The following is a 16,733-nucleotide window of genomic DNA, read 5'->3' as shown; positions in this document are numbered from 1 at the left end:
GATGGAGACTTTCTATGTTTAGAATAAAATAGAATAGAATTACTTTATTGATCCCAAACTGGGAAATTGTGGCGTTACAGCAGCAGGTTATCCAAACACACAATATTAGCAAAAAACACAATATAATATTAAATACAAAGTAAATAAGCACTAAAAATATCAAAACTAAGAATGGGAATATATACAACCAGGATTTAATTTAGCATTACTAGTCTTAAATATGAAAGATTAAATGTAAATGTGCAAAAACAGAGTTGTAAATGGACAGTATTGACATAGGGAGATGTGCAATCAGTGATACTATAAGTTAAAGTGCATGAGTGTTGACATGTTATCAGAAGAAACTATTCAATATAACGGTGAGTAGACAGACAAATGAAGTGAACTTGAGTGCAGGGATAATTTGTAAATTTAACATGTGCAGAACAGATTACAGTATGGAGAGACAGATATTATCATGATGACAATTCTCTGCTCGCATGAGGTGAGCTGTTGTACAGAGTTATGGCCTTCGGTAAGAAAGATTTCTTGTATCTGTCCTTGTGACAGCGGAGTTGTATCAGTCTGTTGGAGAAGCTGCTCCGCTGTTTGTCCAGTAGGGTGTGCAGAGGGTGATCAGGATTATTCATAATGGATAACAGTTTGTTAAGAGTCCTCCTCTGTCACCACTACAAAAGAGTCTAGTTTGCAGCCTGTCACAGAGCAGGCCTTCTTGATGAGTTTCCTATGAAGCGTTCGGGTATTGTACTTGATGATCGTGTTTAGTATTGGCAATTAAGTAACACTAGTATCTATTTAAGGCATCATGATAGAGAAAGAGCTCAGAAAAATAAAAAATGAATGGGTTAACCAAGACAATAACACACACCTTTGCTCATACTTTCTAGTGATTACCTTCTGCATGTAGTAGTTAGAAGATCAATACATTCGTATGCAAGCTTTTCAAATATCAGATAAAGGAAAGTTGATGAAACAGTTTATTGTAAACTGCAGTTTGGTTCTGAACATATTTCATTCATAAAATGCAAAATGACAGAATACAAAAGAATTAGAATAAAGACAATCTGACATTATTGTTTGTAAAGTTTGTAAACAGTGTATATCAACAGCATCATCTACATACCTTGTTATAAAAAACCTTACTATATTTCCATGTGCTTACAATAACACACGTTAAGAGTAAACAAGCGGAAAGTGCAGTTTTCATACAATACTTTAAGGTGCAAGAGAGAAAGTTATGAGGAGCAAATTTAGATTTCTTCTTTTAGCCTTTCTCTTCCCAGTTTACACTGGGAATACACAGATTCAACACACTGCTCCAAATGATTTATTTTATTATCAGTCGGCCTGATCATCTAGTTTGTGACCCCTCCTCCTCACATCCACACGGCCCTCAGCTTCAGCTTCATCAGATAACTGCGACAGAGAGGGACCAACTTTAATGTTGTCCTCACCTCCCCCACTGGTATGCTGAGTATGCAGAGCCAGGTCGCTGGGACGTTTCCAAGATGTTCGAGTTGAAATCCAGAGAATCGCCACTCCATAGGCCACAAGGAGCACTCCCATAACATTCACAAAGACTGCCTCTGGGGGAGAGTCCTTATACTTCGGGTTGCTCCTTAATGAGGGGGAAGAAAATGTTTCCACAGTTAGGCAACACATTCACTTTTTACACCACGTCTTGAGATTTCAATTAAACTATTACAAGTTATTTTTCATTTTGATATACTTACAGGCCAAAAATAAGTTTCTCTGTTATGCCCATGAGTGCCACAGCTATAACACTGCCAAAGAGTGACCGTCCAAAGAAGACATGAAGGGGCATAAATGCTGCTCTCCAGGATGCTGGTGTAAATGGCATCAAGTAGATGACTGAAAGAACAATCTGCACAAATAAAACACTATATTAAATATTGTACGTAGTTATCAAGCTTGTAGTTCACTATAACTTAATGTTTCAGGAAAGACTTGAAATGTAAGAGGTTGAAGTTGTTTATGTCTATGACTCAATTTAAAAATAAAGGGGGTAAAAAATACAGTGGTTTGAATTTTATACTTTCATCACAAGTAGAAATATACATATACATATATATCCATTACAGTCGATAATTTGAAATAGTAGTTCATTTACCTGAAGACAAAACAATACCAGAGCTGCCAGGCCTAGCCAGCTGTGCAGACTGTACATGTTGGGGATTTTGGCAGCGTTGTGGAAATCAAAAACTGCCACAAAAGATATCGTAGCACAAATGAAGGCTGCCAGGTTTAAGCCTGCGTGGATGAACTTCATTATTAGTTTGCTGCAGCGCCAAGTCCAGGGGAGTCTGAAGACAATGATGGCTGCAAGAAAAGGTCACCTAGGGTCAATCCACAAACACTTTATGCAACTATATATAATGCAGGTTTTTTACACTTTCACATTATTAATGACTTGACTTTCAGGTATCAGTGTGAGAAAAGGTGAAAGGTGTGATTGTTGGTGCTAATTTAAATATGATCAATTACTTTTAGGTTGAATAAGAAAAGTGAAATGCCTCAAACATAATTACTCATAATTATGGTTGCCAAGGTTGAAGATAGCCAAGACAGCACGTCTCATAAGAAGTTTAGCTCATTTACTTATTTTATTTTATTTTATGCATCCCAGTTGTCACCTCCCACTAAGTCCCTGAAGACAGCTAACTTTGTACAACTGGTGTTTATTAGCCGCTTCCTGTCTGTATCTAGCCTACTATAAGAAAAAGACTCCTCTCACCCGCTCCATTCAAGAAAATGAAGCCTGAGATCTGTAAGACAGGGTGCCAGTTGAATTCGCCAAGTCCTCCATCCCAGGCTAAACCTTCTCTGTAGTGCAGAACCCATCTTAGCACGAATATTATGGAGACAATCCCGAATGCAGCGGCGGCAGACAAAACGGCCAGGAAGTGTTTATAACTTTCCATCTCCTCGGTGTTAGAGCAGCAGCAGAGAGAGACTGGACTGAAGCAGTACTTAACAACTACAACAATCTCAAGAGGAGTGTGGAGAGGACGGAGCAGGGTCACATGACCCACAGCGAAGAGGTTTTGTAACATTCGTCTGGTGTGAAAGGGGGAAAAAAGCCAGCGAATTTGATTTCATTTTTCTAACAGAGAAACAACAAGCTTTATTCCTATTTTTGACCAGTGACTTCTGTCGAACATTACTTTTTTTTTTTTTTTTTTTACAGTTAGGAGCTTAGGCTACTCGGGTTGGGCTTCAGGTGTGTATTAAGGTGAGAAGCCCCTAAAAAACGTGGTCTCAAAACTATTTTATTCTCTGTAAGATAAAAGCCCCGATCGCCTTTTAGAGTTGAAGTTTATTGGGATAAAGTTAGAACTCGTGTCCAGAGTTGATCTAAGTATTTAGGTTATGTCTTGATCGACAGAAGTGTGTACAGTTATGTTGCAATAACACTTTTCAAACACATGAATGCATATGAGTTTGAAACTTCTACAATATAATGTTCTCTAGCACTTTTGTTTACTACTTGCCATCTTCAGGCTAATACTGTAAAATGAATACAGCTGTTGAGTTTACCTTATATAGGAACTTAGGAAAATACAAGAAGAATCCTCCATCTGTTTTCTTGGTGTAAGTTAACGTTATAACTTTAGGATTAACATAGTATTGAAGTGCACAGTCATGTCAAAGCTTGACTTATTTAGCTGCATTCAAGCACACATTTCCAACAGAACATTATTTCTGGTCCTGGTGTGTAATAGGCTTCTACCTCATCATGACTGGTTCTGTAACTTAGTTAGATAAACAAATCTCTTATGTGAATAACCATTCATACTGTGACGTAGTTATAAAAAAAGAAAGAGGGGGTGGGGGGGTACTGCTATAGTACTGCTATATAAAATAGTATGTTTGTAACTTGTTTCCCATTCTTTTATGCACAATTTGAACACATGAAAACACAGGAGATAGAAATTATCTTTAAAAAATATATAACTTTAATATAAGAGAGACAGTTTTAAAAGGGTTTAAGCTGTGAGACAAAACATGGTCAACAGTATTCACTCAAGTTATTTTTACAACCAACTTGGATATGAAGCATTCCTCAAACTAAAGAAATGACATGATAGTCTGGATTTAAAAACAGTACTTTTTGGGGCGCTGGTGGCTGAGTGGTTGGTTTACGCTGAGGCTGTAGTTCTCAAAGCGGACGGCCCAGGTTTGAATCCAAACGTGTGTCTCCTTCTCCACATGTCATTCCTCACTCTCTCTCCCCCCAATTTCCGGCTATTTCCATTGTCCCGTCTCTTCAATAAAGGCACTAAAAGCCCGGACAGGACTTGAGTTTTACAGCACATGAAAAAAGTTGGAAACAGATATCTACACATTCTTAGCTTCTCTCCAGGAGCTTCATTAATCTTAGAGCCTCTTATCTTCTTGAAGCTTGGAGTTTGTAGACATGGCAGCAGAAGCTGGTGTTCTTTTGTGCGATATGAACTATGGTGTCCTTGTCGAAGAACAACTCATGTCGATAAGTCTGAAAAGAAAAGAGAGGAGCAACACGTTAATTCAATTACACAGAGACTTAAGATTTCATGTTGTTGCATTCATGCATTCATTGCATGCATTTCCTCATAGTCCACTGCACAGCTCCTACTTTGCACCTTTTGTACGTTTTGTGTTTTTTATTTTTTATTTTGTACATTTTTAAATTCTATTTTATATATTGTAATAGCTTCTTATACTGTATTATTTAAGTTGTTGCTAGTTCTGCTGTATTTCCCTGTTAATTGTTTAGCACCAATACATCAAGTCAAATTCCTTGTATGTGTAAATGTACTTGGTAATAAATCCTGATACTGATTCTGATTCTGATGTCCAGTCACTCACCTCATCCAAAGGTTCATCCAGATCAACTGTACGCAGTAACTTCCCACTCAGGTTGTCATGGAGACGGATGCTGGCTCTTCCTTCTCCCTCCTCACCATTTGTTACTACCACTGCCAGAAGATCCAACTCATCCTCATATTCCACCATACGGAAAGTCTGTGAACATAAATAATTTTCAAAGTCCTCTCTTCACATGAGCTGTGTGTGACAGTCGTAGGAATACATAGAAATGTTTCTGTTGGTAACATAAGCCGTGTGTCCTGCAACATCATTATTTAAACTCTGTTGTGTTTTTGTACATATTTAAAATATAAGTAAGAGTAAGTATTTTCTTTGCAGATATTCTGGATAAGAAGCACGGTACCTCTTGATCTGGGTCGTCATCCAGCGGTTGAAATCTTCTTTTCACCGTGCGGCCCGATGACGTGACAGTCACCTGTGAGGTAGACTGACGGGAGCACAAAAGTTCTATTTTAAGAATGAGTTATTATGTGAAACATGCAGTGAATACACATCAAACTGAAGTCTGTCTCCTCGGCATATACTCAGAATACTTACACGGTTGTTTCGATGGGTTTCCATAGAGAAATCAATATTAACCTTTGATGGCAAACCACTGTTCAGTTCACCCAGGATCTTAAGGACACTAAAGAAAATAAATCAAGAATAATAACATTAGAAATGTATCAGACTGTATGCATTACCAGAGAACAGGATATTGTTGATTTTTGTGCTAGAAGTAAATGAACACCAAATTCTGAGGCCTAATTCTTTATTCAACACAAACGTCTCAGGAATCTTATCGTTTGGTATATTTGCCTTCCCAGCACATGTTACCGGCTGTTTGTCCAGTTTTATACAAAGCTGCAACTGTTCATTTTTATTTCCATCAGTCTACATGATTCTTATGTTTTACTTGTAGGAAGCATATTTATCAGTTTTCCACAATCACTGTCAGACAGACCGCTATAATCCCTTTCATACAACGACTCTTTCTCCTCTACTGCTGTTTATAAAATGATCACTTAAACCAACGTGCTGGTGCTCCTGCATTGGTCTGTGTCAACGCAAGTCACTTCTGTATTTTTTTTATCATAGGATCCATTACTTCTACTGTAAACGGGCAGCGCTGCTTTTTACAAAAATATGTACAGCCATTTAGTAAAAAAAACAACACAAACAAAAACCAAACAGAAAGTTGATGGTTCTAACTCACTTTATGTTTGTTGGTCCCAGATGAATAATTCGTCCTGAGTCATCAGGGTGGAAGAAGATCCCATCCCTTTCTAGAGAGCAGCAGTTCATGTTTTGAATTCCATTTGTTGCCTAAAGTCATAAAATCACAATGTTTTCCAGGAGCTCTTAAAGCAGGACATATGTTGGAGTGTGTGCTTATATGTGTTGTGTAACTGTGTATGTGCTTCGCACGCAGTCTGAAAACAATCACAAACACTATTTTGGAAAAGGCAGCCCTCAATATAGAAAATGATACTCTACCCAAGCTGTAAAAGTTGGGTACGCATCAAACTAACTGGTTTTCAGACACTCTCCATTCGGTGCAGCTTTAGAGCTGACAGTGATAGTGCTGTTTGTTTTGGGTTGAGGACAGGTTTAATTATCTAATCACTACCATGTGTCATGTGTGTATGATGGTGTTGTTTCTCTTTCACACTATAAGCTATGCATTATTTTTACAGAGTGAAAGGACACCACATAGTACAGAAAAGAAACAAACGGTGGTTTCTTTTATATTGAAAACTGTGGAATCTTAAATGTGGTTAAGACACACACACGCACGCACACACAAAGTTACAAGCTGGTGTTACACTTGCAGAAAAGATTAGTAAAAATAAATCTGGTCCATTTTGTGGTGGTTTTGAACAGTGATTACATGTTGGTTTGTCCCTGCTCTTTTCAGCAGCTGAATACAAAGACTGTCACAAACACCTTCTTTAGTCTGATGGTTTCAACAGGCTCTGGACATTTTAGGTGGCGGTTTAGTCCACAACCAAACAAGATTTGGTATATTTAACACTAAGAGCCAGGTGGAGACTTAATGTTGTACTTACCCTACCATAGATGAAATATGAGGTCATAGTGTGTAGTGTAGCTCCTTGAACCTACCAGAGAGCTGTCCTTGAGTGAACAGATGTGGTGAGTCCCATTGTGACGTTTATGTGGTGGTGTGTAGATGTAGTGCCATGGGTAACCCCCTATCTGGATAGCATTATTAGAGCATGACATCTCAAAAAGCACTGGAGGGCAATCTGTGAAATTGTTGACGTTGGGAAGAAAATCATTAGTGCTGTTGTCCAAGAAGCCTACAACAACATTTAACACTAACAGATCACAGGTCTGGAAATAAAAACACACCCACCTGTGATCTGGATATTTACTGGAATACCAAACGGAGCTTCTCCCACTGTTTTTCCTCCTAGAAGGGAACTCTGCTTTCCAAGAGTTATCTTCTCTGTCAAGTGCTGAATACAAAGAAAATAATCATCAAACACATCAAGATGAGGGTGAAACTACGCTGAATATGTAAATAAAACATGTACACCAAAATCAGTAAATTAAACAGCAATGTTTATCTGATACAACGCTGGGGGGGAGGGGGGTCTGATAGTTTTAGAGGTACTTTTTACGAGTGTTGAAATCCTCTTTTTATTTTAACACCAATTAATAAATCAAAAGCACTGTCAAAAAAGAAAGACAAAAATATGGCATCTGTTGCTGTCCAGTGATGCCTAACAGGCTGTTCTACCATTTATTTAAACTAAACTGTTATGATTGGATGCTCATCTGCCTGCATACCTGTGAACACTCAATGTGAATCAGCAAGTCTTACCCAATTTAAAGTTAGCAAGCTTTTCAAAAAAATGGCAGAGATGACTTAATGATGCACTGTATGAACATTTTGGGGAGGTGTTTTGGGGTCTTTGGTGGACCAAAATCTAATCTTCCTGGTCTAAATGTTTCTTTGATGTAGCCTTCACTAGCTTTGACAAAAATATGCAGCTTGTTCAACAAAATGCAGAAAACTCTTTTGGGATAAAACTTCACAAACCTTTTTGAGGATGTGCTCAAAGCTGTACAGCTTCACTGACTTGTTGCTGTGCGACACCACGAGAACACCCTGAGAGAGGAAGACATCTGTGACACCGCTTCCAAATACCTGAAAGAACAAGATCTTCATCTTTATAAAAACGTATCAACACAGAACACAATGTAATAAAACAAATAGTAGTCTGAATACCTTTTTGCTGATCTCCAAAATTCCCACAATTTTCAAGGGGAAAACATGAAAAATGGCCAGATGCATCACTACATTCTGAGTTATACCAGCCTGTGAATTAAAAAAAAAACAATTCTGTCATATCTCCTCCACACCATCCATATCTCCTGTTACAAACAAGCTGCTGATCACTTTATTACCATAGTGACACATTTATAGATTTATGTTTTAATTCAATTTATATATTTAAGACACCTACTGAAATACATTAAAATAATAATAAAAATAATATGAATTATTCTATTTTTGTAACACACTTTACATTTTATCCAAATCTCAAAGTGATACAGATCGAAAACAGGAGTAGAAAACAACAACAGCATTTAAACATCAAGTAAAAGGCTCTCTAAAAGAGGGGTCTTTTACTCATTTATTTGAGTTTCAACAGGCTGTGGTGCCCCTCGATGGTCGGGGGGAGCATTCCACAGCCTAAGGGGCAGCAGAGGGAAAAGCCAGATTGCCCATTAAGGCAGATCCTTCAGGATGTTCCAGGTACAGTATGATCCCAGGCTCTACACCTTAAAGGGTTCTCTCACTTAAAAAGAAATTCCTCATCTTGTAAAAATAAAGACATTACCTGTCGTTCCAGTGACATTTCTTTGTTCTGAACAGATTTCACATAAAACATTTCTTGAGAAACATCCCAGCTAAGGTACCTGTAAAGAAACATCAACATAGAGTAAGGTTAAAGGTTTTTTTGTTTTTTTTAAAGAACTTAAACAGAAAATGTATGAAATAATTTCCACTCAAAGAACAGAGAAATCAGAGGCTGACAATACCTGAACTTATGCTTTGAAGAGAGGTAAACCCTCTGCAGCTCTTCCCCTGTTTCAGGTGAGAGACGATACAGCCAGTTATTGGCTGTCAAAGCCAAGAGGCTGGGTTTGTGGTCAGAGAGGGAAGGTAATGTTTTGTCCTGTTAACAAGTCAAATGAAACAACAGTCTGAACCTGGGCTGTTTAATCATGTCACTTCTAACTTAGCATTAATCCAAATAAATATATGATGTTTGTATTTGCTTTATTTAACTCACAAGCGGGCTCTGACACAGCAAGGCATCTTCAAATTTTTCTAATTTAGACTTCTTGGGAAGTTTGTAGAGAATATGAGGCTGGGAATGAACACTGGCACAAAAACATGAAATCACTGATTGAAACCTTCACCCTTCTTTATCCTTACATTTGAAAGATCTGTTCATGTTCTCTGTTGAGGTCATCTTGTGTTTTTTAATTGCTCAAATTTACAACCTGGTAGATGATACTGATATAATTGTAAGTTTAGATCAAGCTGGCAAATCTCAAAATATGTAAATGAAAGTAATTTTCAGAGAGAGTGAATTTATTGTTTTACACAATGTTTAAACCTTCATATGCAAATGTTCTGTGTCTCGCACCAGCTCACATCTCTGTTACTGTTACTGCAGAGGTTGCATTTCTTCAGACAAACTATGTGCAATACTTATCAAGTAAATTAGTATCTTGTGAAATGTTTGAGGTATTTATTTTTAATGCAAGCTTTGAGTTTTAGGTTAATAATGGATACTCACCAGCTGTAGCAGTTCTGGTAATTCTCAAAGTAGATTTTACCATTCTCATACATTATTGTGGACTTTGACGTCTTACTCCAGACTTTAATAAAAACCCTGTTGTCCTAGAATGTAAAAATGGATTATATTTGTTAATACACATCGACACAGAAACAATGGAAACAAGCTGGCAGTCAAAGTCAATATGTAAATCAATACTTCCCATTACCTGAAGGAGGATAGCTCTTAGGAGTTTCATATTGTGTCTGGTGATAGTGCCAGCATCTCTGATCCCTCTACTCCTTCGACTCAACAAATCAGTCGTGTTAACGGGTCGTTTTCTCTGATACTGCGCCATCACTGGACAGACCTTGTTCCTACAAGAGGATGTCCAAGACCATGACAGGAGACCACAACCTGAGCTGAGTCCAAGACCACAGACAGAGCCAGGTAAGGCCGGGATCTTTTCCTAGTTGAAGGTAGTTATGAACTCCATCTTCTCGACACCACTGAACCTCCTCTTCAGGTTAGCTTGAGCAAACACCAAAAGTTAACAGCTAACTTGAGTAAACACCTAGATATCTCTTTCTTCTTCTTTTAATTCTTTCCAAAGTCGTACCTAGCCTTGATGCATATGAAGAACTTGGTAGTTGTCATATGATAAGAGAAAATTTAATTATGTTTGTCAATGGACAATACTAAGCTTTGACCGGTATGGACGGTATCACTAAAGTTAGCTTCAAATGCTAGCTGCGCTACCCCGTGTTGTGTTTACTACTTCTTCTTCTACTGTTCTAACTCGGCAACGACAATGGGACATTAGCGCCCCCTTTCGTTGGCAATGCATATATCACGTCTGTGTGTAAAACATCCCTCAGCAGCTATTTTATTTCCACTAAGTCACTGTGAGGTTTGAAAATACAATCTGATTGAACACTGTGGCTCGTTTCAGCTTTTTATTGAAGCTATTTGCTGTTTACATGGAATGAAATACTAAACTTTAACACCATTTATATCAGAATATATCACTTGTATTTTGCAGAACGTTATCCACATTTTCTCATCTCATTTTGTGTAGCTTATTTGAGATTCTGACAAGAATTTAAAAGAAAGTTTAGTGGGTTTGATGGACATCATGAGTTTGTAGCAGATCAGTGGTTACCAGATGTTTGGAGCATTCCTCTCAATGTTCCTGACTATCCCATGTATTTCATTGATCCTGTGTCCCTGTCACTGATTTGTTTTGTCTTTCTGTTTACAAAGCAGTCATAAGTCCCCTAAAATAAATACTTTTTTTTTCGTTCAAATTAATTTTGTCGCTTAGTCTGTGAAATAAATCATAAACAAGAACAACCTATCAGAGGTCATGTTGTAAGAGGATCATTGAAGCCGATCATTATTAGTCTTGTACAGTTCCACAAAATTAGAAAGAAGCCATTAAGCCAGGATTAAAATAAACAGTCTTCACTCAGTATTAATCCTTCCAAACAAGTGTTGTCATTAAATGTTCACAGGACAACCAAAACAAAACAAAAAGAATCAAGAGCTCAAACTGTATTTTCAAAAGTATAGGCCTGCAAATAACAACAAATTGATCATAAATACACACACAGCTGAATTTTCTTTTCTTTTCTTTTTCCATAACTTCTGGTTTCTGCATTTGTCAGTTATACCAACAAAAAGTGTTAAAATGTACCTTGGTCATAAGCTGTACTTGCTCTTCCTTTCACTTTTTTCAGATGCATCACCTATGGAGCTTCTCTGTGGCCAAACTGGCTAAAGTTTTCATCAGATTATCTTTGAGACTAAAGAGCACAGGAAGAAGACCTTCAGCTCCTCTGGGTTCACGGATTCTGACCAATCCTGATGACGTCTTTAAGCACAACATGTGGTCAGTGCCGACTTTAATGTGTCACCCATGTGCATGTCATGGGGATAGAAGACTATTGTTTGCCAGCTTTAACTTAAAATGTCAATATGTCAGAGATTTTTATTTTATTGTATTTGATACAGTTTTGAATCAACAAGATTGAATCAACAGTTGGTTGTGTATTGCTCAAAATGTTAGGGATCATGTACAATGGACAGAAGAAGACAAAGAAAATGCACGGCAGAAGGCAGAAGAAAATTCCTGTGAACAAATTCCTTTAATGGAACAAGGCAAGATATTACTGTGAAATATGATTTCTAATAAGATTTGATAAGGATGTCAAAGTAAATATATATGAAATACGCTGACATCTCCCTCCTCACAGGTACATTTGCAACAGAGGCGTCCCACTACTGGGACAAGTTTTACGAGACGCACCAGGATAAGTTCTTCAAAGATCGCAGGTGGCTGTTTTTAGAATTCCCAGAGCTGCTTCCTCCAGGTTCAAAAGAAGAAATCACAAACAGGTATTTGGATGATCATCAGGAAGGTTATCCACATAGGACTGAATCCAGCACAGACTCAGAGACCAGACAGCAGCATGATGAAGTCTCCTCAAACCATCACAGGACAGAGGAGACCTGCCAGAGAGCAGCTGTGGAGAAAAATGAAACTCTTTTCCCCGGCCGGCATGCATCTTTCAGGATCTTGGAGGTTTTTAGACTAATTGATTTTAATTATGTTTATTGTTTTAATACAGAGTGTTTCATAGTTTATTGCATATGATAAGTTGCTATATTAAAAGTCTTACAAACAGCTTTAACAAAATCGCTTTGCCATTTGTCACTTGGCACACATTCTAGTAAAATATATGTTCTTGTCCCAGGTTGGATGTGGAGTGGGAAACAGTGTATTTCCCATCCTTGATTCCATAAAGTGAGTATTCATTTCCGATGTCTACACAAGTTATTTTTTTATTAAATGTTTAATGTTAATCATGTGCCAATTTTCCGTGGAGTCATTTACAATATATCAAACACTTGCCAATCAAATATGTCATTTTTTAACATTGACGTTTTCTTTCTATCTATTTTTTTATTTAATTTATAAATCCAGAGGAAGTTTCAACTTTTTCTTGGGAATTAGATCCTTCAACCCTCCCCTTACTGCCCCATGTCCTTACACACTGAATAACTGCTGACGTCACTTATGCACACTTTGTGACATCCAGCTAAATATCCCCAAAATATATCATGAGGCTGTCACTGTGGCTCCTCACAAACAATATGTCCTTTTTGGGATTTTTTTTAAATTGCCAAAGGTTAATAACATAACATGATTCATTCATGCACACATTCCTTGTACTTTTAAAGTACACATCAAAACGATATGAACAACGTTGTTGCAGTTTGGAAAAGTCACCCGAAGCTGCAGATATTCTGAATACAGTTGTATTTCCTCCTTCAAAGCAGAACTGCTGTACAGTACATGTTTTGTTGTATTCTGAAATGTTTACATCTCTTTCAGAAAAATGAAGTGATAAATCAAGCTCAAACCCTTGGTTTCATCAGGTTGAGTCTGTGAAAGACTTTATCACACAGTTGTTTGAGTCACTGTCATTTTTCACAGACATGCAGATGCTTTCTTGTACTGCTGTGACTTCTCCCCATGTGCCATTCAGCTGGTCAAGGTTAAGCTTTTTTTTTCTCACTGCACTATTTCTTGTGCTTTTGTAGATTTCTATGTTTTGTTCTGTCTTTCTGTGTATCGGGTTGTGTTCTATCTAGACCTTGAGTCTGTAATAAAGTTTGACACAAAGTACTCAATGTGGTCATTCAGACAACCTGTTGGAGGTATTTACAGTCTTATATTGCATTAAGTGAGGTATTTACCTGCTTTTTGTAAAGTGTTTCGAGATAACTTGTTATGAATTGACGCTATACAAATAAAGATTAATTGATATCAAGCTATGATTAAGTCCCCCATAGCATTAAGTGCTAAAATATTTAGTCGACTTAAATAAAGCTTCAATTCCTTCATTGTTAAGCTGTTGTTAGTGTCCATCTCTAAGCCTTCCAGAATATTGACTCAACGTAGGAAGTTGCAGGACAGACAGTTGCTTACTCTCAGTTTAAGATCCATGTACAGGATTTGAATATTTATTGTTTTGTTTTAAGCTTTGGAAGTATCTTTAAAAACATCTTTGTGTTCAGTGAAGTGTGTGCATGAAAGCAGAATGTCAGAAGAGTTGAAATGATCTGTAGCATGTGAGAATGTATTTCTACAAACATGACTCAGTAAAGAAAGCATGTGCAGTTATAACTTTACAAAAAGAGCAGGTCGAGACAGCACTCTGTGTTATATTGCTACACATTTATGTTATATCTTTGAAACTTAATGGTGCTTAAATACTTATGTAATAAGCAGTAACATAACTTAAAACGGAGGACACATTCAGTGTGATAGAGATGTGATAGAACGAGAGAAAGAGGAAACTAGATTTTGCAATTACAAGAACTGAAAAGTAAATGACATCTGTATCTGAGCTACCAGTTACAAATTAACTTTATTTTGTCTTTTAATAGGAACATCCAGAGTACAACGACTCCATGTGTCATGCCTTTGTCCATGACATTTGTGAGGAGATGGCCTCCTTTCCATTCCCTCCTCAAAGCCTGGATGTTATTCTGGCCGTCTTTGTCCTCTCCTCCATTCATCCAGACCGGTAGGTGAAGGTTACCAGACAAAGAAGAGCCTCATACCATTTGTCACCTGCAGGACCCTCCGTCCTCCACACCCACTATAAAATACACTGTTGTCACTTTTGTAACCCAACCTCTTTTTTCCCCATGTGTCCGAGTCAGTTGTTACCCAAACCCAGATATAATCCTTGTGGTTTTATGTGACACACAGTATAACATATTGACAGTGATGTAGGATGGAATTAGATTCCTTAATTTAGTCAAAGTACACGCACACTATAAAGAAACATACTAGGTTATGATTTAGGAGTCCAGCATTGAAAGTTTAACTTATGCGACAGTATCTACCTATGATCAGTAATCCACTCAAAGCCATTACTTGTTTTACTGTCTTAGTTGGTTTTATTTAGTTATGAACTACTAGTTTGTTTTGGACTACAACTAATGTCAAAATGACCAGAGAAAAGCCATGGCAAAGTACTCAGAGCTATAGGTGAACAATGGTCAGTGCTTAAGAACAAACAAGCAAAGTCAAAAGTGCAACTATTTAATAAAGAGTAAATAGTTTTTTATTATATACCTCATTATGAAACTTTGTTATTGAGAGACATGCAACTCACATTCAGAGGCCTGAACACACACACACCTGCACACACTTGTTCCTATGGATGTGTATTAATGGAGAGATGTCAGAATAAGGGGACTGCACACAGGGGGAATTTTAGCCTTTGGGAGTTCAGTGCCTTGCTCATGGGCACATCGGCAGGACTCAGGAAGTGAAAGGGCTCCCCTCCAGAAACTTTCATACTTTGGTCAGTCAGGGACTTGACTCTTGTGTTTTCCAGCCCTAGTCTGTGCAGACTGAGCTACTGCCAGCTCACATATAGAGGTACATTTCTAATAATTACCCATTTTGCATGTCCTCATCTCATGATCCAACAGAGATGATAATAATAGGTTTCTAAAAAATGGAAAGGAAATCCACATAATCACATACAGAAATATGCAAATGAAGATGTAAGATGGATGCATTCATATATCTCTATATACACTTACATTGGTACCATGGCTCTGGCCATAAAAGACATTTTCACCTGACTTGTAAAGCTCTTAGATATTTGATTAGAGGCCACAAATGTGTTTCCATCTTGGTTTTGTCAATGTTTACTTGGATCTTGATTAGCTTCAATCCTGTCATGCAACATTATTTTTCCATTTCATTGACAGAATTCAAGGAGTGGTGAATCGCCTGTCATCATACCTGAAACATGGGGGGATATTTCTTTTCCGTGACTACGGGAGATACGACTTCTCCCAGCTCAGGTTTAAGAAAGGTCGTTATGTACACCTGTTTGATCTGTTTCATAAGAATTGGTTGTAATCCCCAACTGTGTGTGCAGTTGTGTTTTTGACAGTTTCAAACATTTCATCGTTCAGTGTCTTCTTTTATTCTCTTAATCAGGACGCTGCCTATCAGAGAATTTCTACACACGTGGAGATGGAACCTGTGTGTACTTTTTTAGCAAAGGTAATTTTGAGACATGAAATCAGTATTTTTTTCCACATGGAGTAAAAATTTGCCAGGACCATTTATTCTGTTTGGAAAATCTGGGTCTTGTCTTTGTTATTACCATAGAGGTTTCAGTGTGTATTAGGATTTTTACATTTATCATTTGAGTTTGCAATTCTGGAATAGGTTAACCGATTATATTAAATTCATACCTGTTAGGGTAATAAATACAAATACATTTTTATTTATTTTTTGCAGAAGAGGTTCATGATTTATTTTCCAAAGCTGGACTGGAGGAAATTCAGAATGTGGAGGACAGACGACTGCAGGTGAACAGAGGAAAGAAAGTGGTGATGCACCGTGTTTGGATGCAGAGCAAGTACAGGAAATTAAACCTTAATCCCCTTTCACCGTCTTAACCAACAACCATGTACAGTCCTTTTTTAAAATAAATTCAACTAATTTATTCATGAAATCAAGCCATAAAATCTGTGGTTTTTGGTGTTTTTTTTTACCAACAATGTTTGTACAAAAAGGATATTGTTTGCATTAAACTTACAGAACATGTTACAAACAGACTTGTGGTGTCATGGGGTTTTATATTCAGATTCCAGTATAAATACTCATTAGATCATTTTATATACTATTATTTTATTTAGTCCCAGTCAGAAAATACAGCAGTGAATAGATTGTGGAAAATTGTGATGATTTTGATAAGAATGTGTCTTTTTTTGTCATCTTGACATTAGGCTTCATATTACAAAAGGGATGACTCAGATGATGTTTTTGGTAGAAGAAATATTCAGATCCTTTTCCAGTGGAAGTATAAATAACACAACTTTCTGAGTGTGCCTTTTATCAGCAGGACCTAAAAACAAATGAGGCAGAAAAAACAGTCCCTGTGAGTGTTTGATATCATATTTCTAGTACTGTTCAGCTAATGTTTTAGTGCTGTCTATGCT

General features: G+C 37.4%; 3 protein-coding genes across 6 annotated transcripts; 1 reads left to right on the top strand and 2 right to left on the bottom strand.

Annotated features, from left to right (window-relative positions):
* Positions 1–964: 964 nt before the first annotated feature.
* On the bottom strand, positions 965–3,147 carry LOC132987403 (plasma membrane ascorbate-dependent reductase CYBRD1). The gene is made up of 4 exons (XM_061054447.1): positions 2,756–3,147; positions 2,132–2,340; positions 1,734–1,885; positions 965–1,618 (listed from the first exon to the last, which is right to left on the bottom strand). Exons 1-4 carry the CDS (start codon positions 3,072–3,074, stop codon positions 1,339–1,341), a joined length of 960 nt encoding a protein of 319 aa, XP_060910430.1. The 5' UTR covers positions 3,075–3,147; the 3' UTR covers positions 965–1,338.
* A 964-nt stretch (positions 3,148–4,111) lies between these two features.
* On the bottom strand, positions 4,112–10,481 carry dcaf17 (ddb1 and cul4 associated factor 17). 2 transcript variants are annotated; one of them, XM_061054437.1, is made up of 14 exons: positions 9,919–10,481; positions 9,711–9,814; positions 9,198–9,288; positions 8,944–9,080; positions 8,742–8,820; positions 8,126–8,215; positions 7,937–8,005; positions 7,247–7,349; positions 6,994–7,136; positions 6,086–6,195; positions 5,428–5,515; positions 5,234–5,317; positions 4,870–5,025; positions 4,112–4,516 (listed from the first exon to the last, which is right to left on the bottom strand). In XM_061054437.1, the coding sequence occupies exons 1-14, from the start codon at positions 10,045–10,047 to the stop codon at positions 4,409–4,411; spliced, it is 1,491 nt and encodes a 496-aa protein (XP_060910420.1). In that variant the 5' UTR covers positions 10,048–10,481; the 3' UTR covers positions 4,112–4,408. The 2 variants fall into 2 exon arrangements, with proteins under 2 accessions (XP_060910420.1, XP_060910419.1); XM_061054436.1 differs by having other exon boundaries at positions 4,115–4,516; positions 7,937–8,044.
* On the top strand, positions 10,025–16,461 carry mettl8 (methyltransferase 8, methylcytidine). 3 transcript variants are annotated; one of them, XM_061054441.1, is made up of 10 exons: positions 10,025–10,139; positions 11,429–11,580; positions 11,758–11,849; positions 11,945–12,273; positions 12,446–12,495; positions 13,189–13,249; positions 14,145–14,284; positions 15,489–15,595; positions 15,724–15,789; positions 16,030–16,461. In XM_061054441.1, exons 2-10 carry the CDS (start codon positions 11,429–11,431, stop codon positions 16,188–16,190), a joined length of 1,158 nt encoding a protein of 385 aa, XP_060910424.1. In that variant the 5' UTR covers positions 10,025–10,139; the 3' UTR covers positions 16,191–16,461. The 3 variants fall into 3 exon arrangements, with proteins under 3 accessions (XP_060910424.1, XP_060910421.1, XP_060910422.1); XM_061054438.1 differs by lacking the exon at positions 11,758–11,849; XM_061054439.1 differs by lacking the exon at positions 11,758–11,849 and having other exon boundaries at positions 10,103–10,168.
* Positions 16,462–16,733: the final 272 nt, after the last annotated feature.

Source organism: Labrus mixtus, chromosome 13 (genome assembly GCF_963584025.1).
Source record: "Labrus mixtus chromosome 13, fLabMix1.1, whole genome shotgun sequence".
Classification (NCBI taxonomy): Eukaryota; Metazoa; Chordata; class Actinopteri; order Labriformes; family Labridae; genus Labrus; species Labrus mixtus.
The sequence above is the reverse complement of the archived record's forward strand: the minus strand, read 5'-3'. Positions and strand labels throughout refer to the sequence as shown.